This window comes from Myotis yumanensis, unplaced genomic scaffold (genome assembly GCF_028538775.1).
Source record: "Myotis yumanensis isolate MYYU_CA2020_CCGP unplaced genomic scaffold, mMyoYum1.0.hap1 SCAF_2, whole genome shotgun sequence".
In the NCBI taxonomy this organism is placed as follows: domain Eukaryota; kingdom Metazoa; phylum Chordata; class Mammalia; order Chiroptera; family Vespertilionidae; genus Myotis; species Myotis yumanensis.
In genome coordinates this window covers 57,091,973-57,105,747 of record NW_027223753.1, presented here as the reverse complement: position 1 = coordinate 57,105,747, position 13,775 = coordinate 57,091,973, and the positions used below count along the sequence as shown (strand labels likewise).

Sequence of the window (13,775 nt, the reverse complement as noted above, 5' to 3'; positions counted from 1 at the left end):
GTTAAAACTGCTGTTTCTGCTGTACTGGCAGAACACTTCCTTTTTTTTTTTCTATTGATAATGTTTCAGGTTTGTTGTCTCATGTGTCCCTACCTGGTTTTGGGGTCCAATAGTAACCTTGCAAGATTGTCTTGCTGCCTTCTTCGCTAGAGATGAATTAAAAGGTAAGAAATATGGCTAAATTGTTGTGGGTAATCTAAAATACTAGTAGGACTGAACATAAAATGTTTATAAAAGCTAAGTTTTAAGGAGCTTAAGTAGTACTTGCCCATATTGCCACAGTGCCATTATCTACCGTGGTGATATAACTATAAATACCACAAATCATATCTTGAAATAATTTATACTAGTTCCTATAGTACTAGATAAGATGACATGTGAGGTGTCTTAAAACTTCTCAGGAATTCAAAGGGAAAATTCAACCAATATGGCAGTCTTATATATCTGGACTAGTCTGTGAATCCCTTCATAATATTTAAGATCCTTCAGTATTTTTATATGTGCAGCACTTTGTGTGGGCAGTCATGTAATGGGCAGTCAGTAAATTTGGTTGAGTGGGTGAATGGAAAGGATGTTCTTTAAGATAGGCTTTCAAGGTTGAAAAGAGAGGGAGGTCAGGGTGCTTTAGGCAAGGTATACATTGTGAGCTGACTCCTGCTCAGAGACTAAAAAATGTGAGCCTTGTGTTACTGTGCTGCAAGGTGAGCATGTGGCAGACTCAACAGAATTGCAGAACCAAAAGAAAATACCTTGCTTTTCATTTGAGAGGAGTGACCAGATTTGTTCTATTTTCAGGTGACAATATGTACAGTTGTGAAAAATGCAAAAAGTAAGTCTTATTGCTAGTGCTTTTAATAACATGTTCTGTATTTTAAATGGTATTTTGTTGTGGTGGTGGTTACTTGAATTGAGTTAAAATTCCACTTTATTTAGAAAAATAAAGGCTAGTGAACTTTGTCCTAATAAAAACAAAGAGGCTGGTTGTTCTATAAAACAAATTGGAAGCAAAAATGTAACAAATTTAATACACTTATCTAAGATGTAAGAGTGTATTTCGAGATTTAAAATAAGTATATAATTTTGCATAAAACTTTCCACATACATTATAAAAGATATATTGAGATATATAACATACATTTTCATTATATTAAGTTTTGTCATCATAAATAAGGAATATTCTCTTCTGGATTACCATGTTAACAGACTGAATTCAAAAAAGTGAGAGTGGCTGTAAATTATGCAGTTTCAAATCTACGTAAAATTCAGAAGGTTTATACCAACCTTGATGTTACCTGCTGTATGATGGCAGAATAGAAATACAGTTAAACAAAGTATGGATTTTCTTTCTTTTTTAAAAAATATATTTTTATTGATTTCCGAGGGGAAGGGAGAGGGAGAGGGAGAGAGAGAGAGAAACATCAATAATGAGAATCATTGATCAGCTGCCTCCTGCACTCCGAGCCCACAACTTGGGCATATGCCCTGATCAGGAGTTGAACCATGACTTCCTGGTTCATAGGTTGATGCTCAACCACGGAGCCATGCCAGTCAGGATGGATTTTGTTTCTTTATATTTAGTAGTAGTTACCTTGTTCTGTGTTGTAATAAATTCAGGCTTTTAAGGCTTCTTGGTGGTAAGTTAGAAAAGTAATTGGTGAATTGAAGGCAAATATGTTTGAGATAGAGTGAACTGGTAAATATTTTTTAAATCTCTGTAATAGAAAAATAATGGTCTCCTAATAAGATATAGAATATTTATAATACCAACTTCTGTCTGTTGGCAATAATCACAGAGAAATGTTGATCTGCAGCAATTAGTCTTCTTCATGACAAAAAGGAATGGCATATTTGGTCAATAAGGATGAAAGGCTGCCTTGTACTTTCTAGAAAAGATTATACTTCTAGAAAATTGGAAAGTATTATTGGTTTGTCCTTGAAGCCATATCTTGCTGAAGAGGGTGTTGGCCTACAGGGGGGAACCTGGTTTGAGAAAAACTCGCCAACTAGTACGAGATAATACTAGTGGAGATGGAAAAGAACCTTGCATCAACCCCCAAATCCAAGGTAGAAATCTGTCAATTGTATATTAATATAGATTATTACTAATAATCAGCCTATATCTCAAATTGTTTCCACTTTTAAGAATAAAGGTTATATTTGTGGCACATAGATGGGTCTTGAGAGTATCATGCGAAGCAAAATAAGTCAGATGGAAAAGGACAAGAACCATATAATTTTTCACTCATGTGGTATACAAAACAGCAAAAATGTGCAAACAAAACCAACAAACAAACTTATAGACACAGACAATAGTATGGTGGTTACCAGAGGGGAAAGGGGCTTCAGGGGGTGGGGAGGGTGAAGAGGGAAAAAGGGGTCAAATATATGGTGATAGAAGGAGACCAGACTTTGGGTGGTGAGCACATGATGTTTTATAGAACTGTACACTTGAAACTTACGTCGTTATTGTCCAGTGCTACCCCAATAAATTTAATTTTTTTAAAAAGAAATGTATAATAAATATGTTGACCTGACCAACCAATTCCATGAAATTGGGATTTTTAAAAATATATATATTTTATTGATTTTTTACAGAAAGGAAGGGAGAAGGATAGAGAGTTAGAAACATCAATGAGAGAGAAACATCGATCAGCTGCCTCCTGCACACCTCCTACTGGGGATGTGCCCGCAACCAAGGTACATGCCCTTGACCGGAATCAAACCTGGGGCCCTTCAGTCCGCAGGCCGACGCTCTATCCGCTGAGCCAAACTGGTTAGGGCGAAATTGGGATTTTATTTTACCCAGTTTTACTTGATAATCTGGATTTTTTATGTGTGTGTGTATGTGTGTTTAATATATTTTTATTGATTTCAGAGAGGAAGGGAGAGGGAGAGAGAGATAGAAACATCAATAATGAGAGAGAATCATTGACCGGCTGCCTCCTGCATGCTCCCAATGGGGATTGAGCCCGCAACCCGGGCATGTGCCCTTGACTGGAATTGAACCCGGGACCCTTCAGTCCACAGGCCAGCGCTCTATCCACTGAGCCAAACCAGCTAGGGTGATAAGCTGGATGGTAATAAAAGTGTAAGCAGGTCATGGATAGTAGGACTTTTATTTATTAATTTAATTTTTTTAAAAAAATTATAGTTGACATTCAATATTATATTAGTTTCAGGTGTACAGCCTAGTGGTTAGATAGTGATCGCCCTGATAAATCATTATCTGTATGATTTCATATATTGTTATTACAATATTATTGACCACATTCCCTATGCTACACTTTACATCCCCGTGACTATTTTGTAACTTCTAGTTGTACTTTTTTTTTTTTTAATCCTCACCCAAGGATATTTTTCCATTGATTTTTAGAGAGAGGGGAAGGGAGTGTGAGAAAGAGGGAGAAACATTGATGTGAGAGAGATACATCAATTGGTTGTATCCCTACTGTATGTGTCCCTGCTGGGATAGAGCTTGCAACTGAGATACATGCCCTTGACTGAAATCAAACCTGAGACCCTTCAGTCCTAGGGCTGACACTCTAACCATTGAGCAGAACTGGCCCCTTCACCTTTTTCACCCAACCCCTTAACTCCCCTCCCATCTGGCAAGCATCATTTTGTTCCCTGTATCTATGAGTTTGTTTATGTTTTGATTGCTTGTTTACAAAAAATTAAATTTTATCAAAGAATCACACAACTCCCTACATTTTTATTACTGATAGCTTAGTTTAAATCATTTTTTACAATAAGGGACTCCAGTGTTTTATTAGTGTATATTTTTTCATGTATAGCATATAATTCATTAGTGAGCATTTTTAGTCTGAGGTCTTTTATCTCTGCATTTTCTAAAAACTTTATTGAATATTTGAAAATACTAAAGCTTTTTTCCATTCCTATGGGAAATGGGTTTATTTTAATTGTTTTTCTCTTCTCACCTTAGGTTGAGGAATGGAGTAAAGTTTTGTAAAGTACAAAAGTTTCCTGAGGTATGGGCTTTATTATAATTCAATTTATTTTTTCTGGTAGAAACACAATGAATTAGTAGTAAATTTTTTTAGACTGTTTCTGTTGACCAGTTGCTATTTATGTCCTATTAGGGGTATCCATTTTTAAAATACTGAGTTACATAGCAACTAAGTGCCCTTACCAGTGAAACGATGTTGAGCACAGCTTAACCAGACATTGTAGGCTCTTGCAGGTAGAAAGCGTAAAATTAGAAAACCCAGTAGCTGTAAATTTAGTAAGTACCATGTTTCACTATTTCCACATTTTAACACCTCTGAATGAGGTTATCATAATTGCAGAACAATGTTTAACCTTGACACTTAATTCAATACATATATTTAATAGACTCCTTTATCTAGCATATAAAGCAATAGAATCTTAATGTTGTCTTTCTCTTTTAGATTTTATGCATCCATCTCAAAAGATTCAGACATGAACTGATGTTTTCCACCAAAATCAGTACCCATGTTTCATTTCCACTGGAAGGCCTGGATCTTCAGCCATTTCTTGCTAAAGATAGTCCAGCTCAAATTGTTACCTATGACCTTCTGTCAGTCATTTGTCATCATGGAACTGCAAGTAGTAAGTATACAGGCTTGACATATGTTCTTATATTATATTAAAAATAGTAAACATCTGAGTTGATCTTTTAAGTAAGACCTGATTGAACCAAAGAAAACATTGTAAAAGTAGATTTTTAAAAATTTATTTTTATTTTATTTTGTTTATTAAAAACATGTTAAGCTGTGGTCGGTTGCTCAGTGGCGGGAGGCAACCAATCGATGTGATGTTTCTCTCTCTTTCTCTCCTCTCCCTCCCATTCCTCCCTTCAACTCTCTCTAGAAATCAATGGGAAAAATATCCTTGGGTGAGGATTAAAATAAAACAAAAAGTCAAAAAATTTAGGAAATTGAATAATTTTACTCTGAAGTTGAAAATACTGGAAAACTATATTTTGTATACAATTAAATAATAAGTACTTTAACGTGATCATTTTTACTCTGGGTTTTTTAAGGTTACATTTGCTATCCTTATTTGTGTTTCCTCAAGTGATGGTGGTGAGGATATATACATACTGGGAAAAAATTATAGGTCTTGCTGTATCTCAGTCTCTACTAAGAACTTGGAATATAAAAGTAGTTTGTTTTCCATTTTTGTATTAATTGGTATTACTGAAATGATTAAAAAAAATTTTCTCTTAAATTCAGGTGGACACTATATTGCCTACTGCCGAAACAATTTAAATAATCTCTGGTATGAATTTGACGATCAGAGTGTCACTGAAGTTTCAGAATCTACTGTACAAAATGCAGAAGCTTATGTTCTTTTTTATAGGTAAGGAAGTAACTCACAGATAGGCTACTTTAATAAATAAGAAATATCTCACTTTGGGGTTATCAGTGACTTCTAAGACTTTCAAAATGGATTGCTGCGTAAAAATTAGAAATTGTTTTACTCTCATTTGAGTATCTGAGTAAAATAAAGTGAAAGGTTGCATGCAGAATGATCCTTTAAGAAAATGTTAAATCATTTATTTGAATGGCAAAGAAAGGTACAGTTGACCCTTGAACAACATGGGTTTGAACTTTGTGGGTCTCCTTATACATGGATTGTTTTCAATAGTATATTTTTTTCAATCTGAGGTTGGGAGTTATGGATGTGGAGGGCTGACTGTGCATTGAGCTATGCTTCTTTATTTTTTAAAATATATTTTACTGATTTTTTACAGAGAGGAAGGGAGAGGGATAGTTAGAAACATAGATCAGCTGCCTCCTGCACACCCCCTACTGGGGATGTGCCCGCAACCAAGGTACATGCCCTTGACCGGAATTGAACCTGGGACCTTTCATTCTGCAGGCTGACACTCTATCCACTGAGCCAAACCAGTTAGGGAGAGTTATGCTACTTTATGTAGGGAACTTGAGCATTCACAGATTTTGTTATCTGCGGGTGGGGGGTAAGGAGGGAGGCTGGAATCAATACTTTGTGGGTACCAAGGGACAACTAAATTTTTGTGAAGTCCGAAGTTATACATGGATTTCTGAATGCACAGTAGTGGGAGGGGGTGGTGTTGGGTGCCTTAATCCCCTGTGTTGTTCAGTGGTCAACTGTATTTTTTTTTAGGAATATTGGTTTTAATAAAAATAATTAGGCACTTGATGGTAGGAATTAAGTACAAAATTTTCTTCTGAAATAGCGAATAAGATATTACTATAACAATAAATCTTATACTAAAAAATATCAATTTTATAAAAGTAAATGCTAGCTACTGAAACAGCAAACAGAATAACTATTTAGATTGATTTTATTAACAAACATTTGTTAATAAACGTTTATGTGGTTACCAGTAGTTAAGATACAGTATTGCCCCTAGAGTTGTATAATGTAGTGTTGGAGGTTGATAGACAGTATATTTCTCTTGAATAATTCCCAAGAGCCAATAAGATTCACAGTATTAATGTGTAAAGTTTAGTAATGAAGAGAAAAGATTCACTTACTAGTCTAATGGAATAAAATGCACATTGAATTTAAAGAATCATTGTTCTTAATAGGAAGAGCAGTGAAGAGGCACAAAAAGAGAGACGAAGGATATCAAATTTGTTGAACATAATGGAACCAAGTCTCCTTCAGTTTTATATTTCTCGACAGTGGCTAAATAAATTTAAGACCTTTACTGAACCTGGCCCTATTTCAAATAATGATTTTCTCTGTATTCATGGAGGTAAGAAATTCTGTAATGGAAAGTAGTGGTAAGAATTTACTGTTAAATAATTGACATATTAGGAAAGACCCAGGAATTTTCTTCTTCCATTTATTTCTGATTTTCCCATCTGCAGTCCAACTTAAATGTGTTTCATTCACTATGGTTTCAGAAATTGGGCTTTTTCTTCTAATTATAGGCAATCTGTAGCTTCTTCATAGAACAGATAAGTATTGAGTACCTGTTCCAAACCCTGTGCTAGAACCTGAGAATAGCAAAGACACTACTTCTGTTCTCAAAGCTCTTGATTTCATAGTAGAGACAGATACATTAACAACCAGTTAAGATACACAGTGATCGCTTATATTACACACTAGAGGCCCAGTGCATGAAATTCGTGCACGGGTGGGGTCCCTAGGCTTGGCCAGTGATCAGGGCCGATCGGGGCCTGCCAGCAGGGGAGTAGGGACAGAGGTGGGGGGAGGGATCATGGGAGGTTGGCCACTGGCCCCAGGAGGGAGCCGACCCTCGGACCCCCTGGGAAAGGGGCCATGTCCGCCGCCACCCACTCCCAGCCACCCACCCCCAATTCCCCATTCCAGCCCAGGGCTTGGCCCCGATCAGGCAATCGGGGCCTGCCGGCGGGGCAGGGGAAATTGCTGGAGGTTGGCTGTGGGAGTGCACTGACCACCAGGGGGCAGATCCTGCATTGAGCGTCTGCCCCCTGGTGGTCAGTGCGCATCATAGCGACTGGTCGTTCTGGTAGTTTGTTCGTAATGGTTGCTTACGTTTTTATATATATAGATAATTTTTCTCACCCAGGAGGCACCCAGCTACCAACTGTATCTGTGGCTCCTATCCCTTTTGTCTAAATGAAAGGCTCTCTCTTCTCCTGAGTATAAAAATGTACTTAAAATTTAACAAAAAACCTCTTATAGTTATTTGCTAAATATAATTTATGCCTTTGTGATTGGCTATGTTAATGTTTGTTCCCATGAAAAATGACACTTTAGTGTGGCACCTTGATTATATTTCATGATTGAAGAATTGATATTCTCATTAATTATTTTTTCAGTGAAATGAAGAGATAGTAGGGATATCCTGTATTGGATTTAGAAACCTAAACCTTGAAAATATATCATTATGTGAATTTTTGTCTCATTTTCAAACTTGAACTACTAACATAAGGCTCCTTCTGTTCTAAATCTCCCTGTGAATCTTTCATGCCATTTGTCTGTGCCTGGCTTTTATTACATTGATTTCTATAAGTGCCTCATTTTTTTTCTGCTACCTTGTAAGCTCCATGAAGGAAAGATTATTTCTTATTTATCTTTGATTTCCCCCCAAAACATAATCAAGGCTTAGTAAAGTATACGTAGCTTAAATACTTGAAGATCTTGGTTGACTGATATTTCTCTATTTCAAGAAATACAATTAGCTCTAGGAGCATAATCACCAAAAATGCTTATACTTACTAATTTTTAACTTTTTTGGAGGGGTTTCAAGAATAATGATTGAAAAATGCCAATGATTAATCAGTTAAAAAATGAGTTTAACCTTTGAGAGTAATATAAAGCAATTTAAGAATGAAATAGACCCATGTAAATATTTTTTTAGGTATTCCTCCACGAAAAGCTAGTTATATTGAAGACCTGGTTTTGATGCTGCCTCAGAACATTTGGGATAACCTATATAGCAGGTTTGTTTTTTTAAATCAAACAATATGGTATCGCAAAAATCAGTTTGTTGTGGAACTCATTAAAATTGGATTATTTTATATACGCTTTTTGTGTTTTATGTTGCTTAGGTAGAATATTCCCTTTTTCCTTCATTTATTCAGAGTGTGAGTCACTAGATTTTATTTTATTTTATTTTATTTTATTTTTTTAATATATTTTATTGATTTTTTACAGAGAAGAAGGGAGAGGGACAGAGAGTTAGAAACACTGATGAGAAGATCGATCAGCTGCCTCCTGCACGCCCCCCACTGGGGATGTGCCCGCAACCAGGGTACATGCCCTTGACCGGAATCGAACCCGGGACCCTTGAGTCCACAGGCCGACGCTCTATCCACTGAGCCAAACCGGTTCGGCGAGTCACTAGATTTTATAGCCTAGATAATTAATTCTAATTCTTACGTGCTGGTTATCTGAATCTATAAAAGTATTCTGTGATATATAACTCTTAAATTTTAAAGTTTTAAATTTTATTTTAAAGCATTCACCTGTAATTTCCTTATTATGTTTTCCTTAGTGAAATATTGAAAATAATTTATTCCATAAATTCTTAGTTGAGAGGTCAGGGGAAGCCTCTTTCTGATTAAAAGTTGATGAAAACTATGGCTATATAAGTAAGATTTATATGTTGTATGCTAATTTTGAAAACTACCTCTTTTACTTGGTTTTGTTGTGGCTTCAAACATATTTTTGTAGCAGAAGTAATTATAAGGGAAAGTTAAAATACAGGTAAAGCAGGTTATTAGTTAATAAACTGATATAATCATTGACCCTGATAAACATAACGTCAAACCATTAGGATTATTTGATTTTTACATTAGTTTAAATATGACTGAGAATTTTCCTGTGAGGATTTGTTTACTAGGTACTTAACCATTGACTAAAAATTGGAGACAAATTTGCTAGAGCATCAGCTTTTTTCAAGATTGTCATAATTACAAAATTTTTATGCTTTAGGTATGGAGGAGGACCAGCTGTCAACCATCTGTACATTTGTCACACTTGCCAAATTGAGGCAGAGAAAATTGAAAAAAGAAGAAAAACTGAATTGGAAATTTTTATTCGGGTAAATAAAGTGGTACTTTTCAAATTAAAAATATGCTTTAGGGTAAAGATAAAGAACTGACAATTAACAGAATTGTATTATGTTAATGAAATGATTGGATGAAAGTTGCAATAGATTTTAAGTGCTCTGATTATTTAACAGTGCAAGTCACAACAATGTAGTGAGTTAAGTTCTCTTTTTGTGGGTTTTTGTTTTCATGGATTGGTAATGAATTTTGTTTTATGGATTGGCACTGGTAAGAAATCTCCTTGTTGAGGTCGTAAATTATAGATTTCCTTAAGTTAGTGTTTTTCTGTAACTATTTTCCCAGACCGCATTCTCTACTTCCATCCCTTTGTGAAATATAATACTATTTTGTGGGACTCTCTATACTTATAAAATATACCTAGTTTCCACAAAGTGAGTTTAGTATGATGTGTTCCCTGATTGTAAGCAACAGAAAGTCTGGTCACAGAATCATCAGGGAGAGCTGAACAGCCAGGTTTTGTGGACCAGGACTAGTCCAGTTCCATTTATCTAGGTTATAAGAAGTAAGTCTCCTCAAAATGCTGCTGTCAATAACACAGCTCCAGCTTTTCACTTATGGTCCAAATTCATCTTATTACACCCCCCCCCCCTTTTTTAAACAATGTGTTGGCATAAAAAATAACACGAGTACAAAAATAAGTGCCTTTGATGGACTGGAGGTTAAGTGGAGTTTCTGAAAAATTATAAAAGCAGATAGGATCAAATTGAAGAAGTAAACCAAAGGCCACATGAAATGACCACATAGGCTTTAGGCTTGGAAGTGGCAGATACAAATAAGGACTTCACCCTGACCGGTTTGGCTCAGTGGATAAAGCGTTGGCCTGCGGACTGAAGGGTCCCGGGTTCAATTCCGGTCAAGGGCATGTACCTTGGTTGCGGGCACATCCCCAGTAGGAGGTGTGCTGGAGGCAGCTGATCGATGTCTCTCTCTCATCGATGTTTCTAACTATCTCTCTCCCTTCCTCTCTGTAAAAAATCAATAAAATGTAAAAAAATAAATAAATAAATAGCTGTTACCTTAAAAATCACCATATTTAAAAAAAAATAAAATAAATAAGGACTTCAACATTCTCTCCCTGCACCATATAAGGCAGCAAACATAACGGTGTCTGCTTGGATAGAGCAGTGAATGTGGACACTTGGGTCAGTTAGAGAGGGCATTCTCTTAGATAGCTTGTTATACCTAGAAAGAATTATGATTTTCTAAATTATGCATAAAATAAAATTTTCTTTGTTCTCATTTGAGGATATTTTTCCTTTTTTTTTTTTTTTTTTAGAGAGAGAGAGTGGAAAGAAGGAGCGAGACAGAGAGAGAGAGAAACATTAATGTGAGAGAGGCACATTGATTGGTTGCCTCCTGCACACTCCCCGACCAGGGCTGGGGATCAAGCCTTCAACTGAGGTATGTGCCCTTGACTAGAATTGAATCTGGAACCCTTCAATGTGCAGGTCCACATTCTATGCACTGAGCTAAACTGGCTAGGGCTAAAATAAATAATTGATCCTCAGGGAGATACATAAGGATGCTGTATCCTGAAAACAAAACTCTATAGACAGTTTGATTGAATGGCAGAATAAATACTGCTGGAGAGCGAATTGGTGTCCTGAAAGATCTAGCAAAGGGTTTCTCCTAAGATGGAGTACAAGGATAAACAGATGGAAAACAAAAGTTTCCACATGTTGTATTGATATAGAATCCAATGTTTTTTTTAATAGGAATTTTAGGAGGGAATATTGAGCAGGAACTACTTTTAGAGCAACATTTTAGAGAAATTTCTCAGGACTGGAGGTAAACAAATGCTTTTAAATTAATGGAGTGGCCCTAACCAGTTTCTTCAGTGGATAGAGTGTTGGCTTGCAGACTAAAGTGTCCTGGCTTCGATTCTGGTCCAGGGCACATACCTCGGTTGCAGGAGGCAGCCAATCCATGTGTCTCTCTCACATTGATGTTTCTCTCTCTCTCTCTCTCTCTCCCCCCACCCTACTCTCTCTAAAAATCAATGGAAAAATATTCTCTGGTGAGAAATAAAAACAAATAAATAAATAAAGCCAGTCTTTGAAAAAAATCATTTAAAAATTAATTAATTAGTTAATTAATTAATGGAGTGATTGTACTTAACTAAAATTCAAATGTCCCCACCTGGACACCTAAGGAAGAAACATCCTAATGCCAGAGACAAAGTCGTGAAAGTGTCCAAACCTGGTAATGCTATGAATTAAATAGATTTGTCTGGCAGAATTAGTCTGACATTACATTTCAGAAATCTCAGTTCTGTAGGGATAAGTTGTACATCACAGAAAATCCTAACTTTAATGTTATACCTTGAGACAAACATGCTTTGATTTCTTTGTTAACCATCAGGGACAGCCACATTTTTCATTGCCTTTCGTTGTTCTATGGAAGCAGGCACTTCATGTTCCAGAAAGATCCTTGACCGCAAAGAACTTACATTTAATAAATAAGTAGTACATTATATATTAAAAGGTGATGAGCCCTAACCAGTTTGGCTCAGTAGATAGAGCGTCGGCCTGCGGACTGAAGGGTCCCAGGTTCGATTCCGGTCAAGGGCCTGTACCTTGGTTGCGGGCACATCCCCAGTAGGGGGTGTGTAGGAGGCAGCTGGTCGATGTTTCTCTCTCATCAAGTTTCTAACTCTCTATACCTCTCCCTTCCTCTCTGTGAAAAATCAATAAAATATATTTAAAAAAAAAAAAAAAAGGTGATGAGTTCTATGGAAATAGAAAATACCTAAAAGGATAAGAGAGATCAGGAGTACAGTGATGAGGGGTAGAGTGAGGTGCAATTATAAATAGGATGATAAAGATAGGCCTCATCGAAAAGGTGACATTTAAGCAAAGACTTGTAGGAGGTGAGGGAGATATTTAGATATTTGCAAAAGGAAGGGATATTCATGTAAAAGCTTTGAGTGGTAGGAATGTTGTCTGCTTGGTTCTGGGAATAACAAAGGTCCATGTGACCACAGTGAATAAGTGAGGAAGAGAGTATTAGAAGCTGAAGTCAAATTATGGGGCCAGATCATGGAGGTACTTCTGGACAATTGATTATAAGGATCTTTGGGGGCAGTGTAGGGTTTTTTTGTTTGTTTGTTTATTTGTTTTCTTTCTTTTTTTTATTTTTTTATTAAAATCTTTATTGTTCAGATTATTACAGTTGTTCCTCTTTTTTCCCCCCATAGCTCCCCTCCACCTGGTTCCCACCCCACTCTCTGCCCTTACTCCCTCCACCCACTGTACTCATCCATAGGTGTACCATTTTTGTCCAGTCTCTTCCCACACCCCACACCCCTTCCCCCCCCCCCGAGAATAGTTAGTTCACTCCCTTTCTATGCCCCTGATTCTATTATATTCACCAGTTTATTCTGTTCATCAGATTATTTATTCACTTGATTTTTAGATTCACTTGTTGATAGATGTGTATTTGTTGTTCATAATTTGTATCTTTACCTTTTTCTTCTTCCTCTTCTTAAAGGATACCTTTCAGCATTTCATATAATACTGGTTTGGTGGTGATGAACTCCTTTAGCTTGTTCTTGTCTGTGAACCTCTTTATCTGACCTTCAATTCTGAATGATAGCTTTCCTGGGTAAAGTAATCTAGGTTGTAGGTCCTTGCTATTCATCACTTTGAATATTTCTTGCCACTCCCTTCTGGCCTGCAGAGTTTCTGTTGAGAAATCAGCTGACAGTCGTATGGGTACGCCCTTGTAGGTAACTGATTGTTTTTCTCTTGCTGCTTTTAAGATTCTCTCTTTGTCTTTTGCTCTTGGCATTTTATTTATTTTTTTATTATTATTATTATTTTTAAATATATTTTATTGATTTTTTACAGAGAGGAAGGGAGAGAGACAGAGAGCCAGAAACATCGATGAGAGAGGAACATCGACCAGCTGCCTCCTGCACATCTCCCACCGGGGATGTGCCCGCAACCCAGGCACATGCCCTTGACCGGAATCGAACCCGGGACCCCTCAGTCCGCAGGCCGACGCTCTATCCACTGAGCCAAACCGGCCTCGGCTGCTCTTGGCATTTTAATTATGATGTGACTTGGTGTGGTCCTCTTTGGATTCCTTTTGTTTGGGGTTCTCTGTGCTTCCTGGACTTGTAAGTCTATTTCTTTCACCAGGTAGGGGAAGTTTTCTGTCATTATTTCTTCAAATAGGTTTTCAGTATCTTGCTCTCTCTCCTCTTCTGGCACCCCCATAATTCAGATGTTGGTA

The 13,775-nt window shown here is 36.8% G+C and overlaps 1 protein-coding gene across 1 annotated transcript in view; it reads left to right on the top strand.

Moving 5' to 3' along the window:
- USP33 (ubiquitin specific peptidase 33) overlaps window positions 1-13,775 on the top strand; it is a 66,973-nt gene that overhangs the window by 46,644 nt on the left and 6,554 nt on the right. Inside the window, exons 14-21 of the mRNA XM_070405413.1 lie at window positions 70-164; window positions 796-829; window positions 3,944-3,989; window positions 4,410-4,590; window positions 5,217-5,343; window positions 6,561-6,730; window positions 8,327-8,408; window positions 9,403-9,511. Coding sequence (XP_070261514.1) covers window positions 70-164; window positions 796-829; window positions 3,944-3,989; window positions 4,410-4,590; window positions 5,217-5,343; window positions 6,561-6,730; window positions 8,327-8,408; window positions 9,403-9,511 — 844 coding nt within the window. The remainder of the gene's footprint in view (window positions 1-69; window positions 165-795; window positions 830-3,943; window positions 3,990-4,409; window positions 4,591-5,216; window positions 5,344-6,560; window positions 6,731-8,326; window positions 8,409-9,402; window positions 9,512-13,775) is intronic.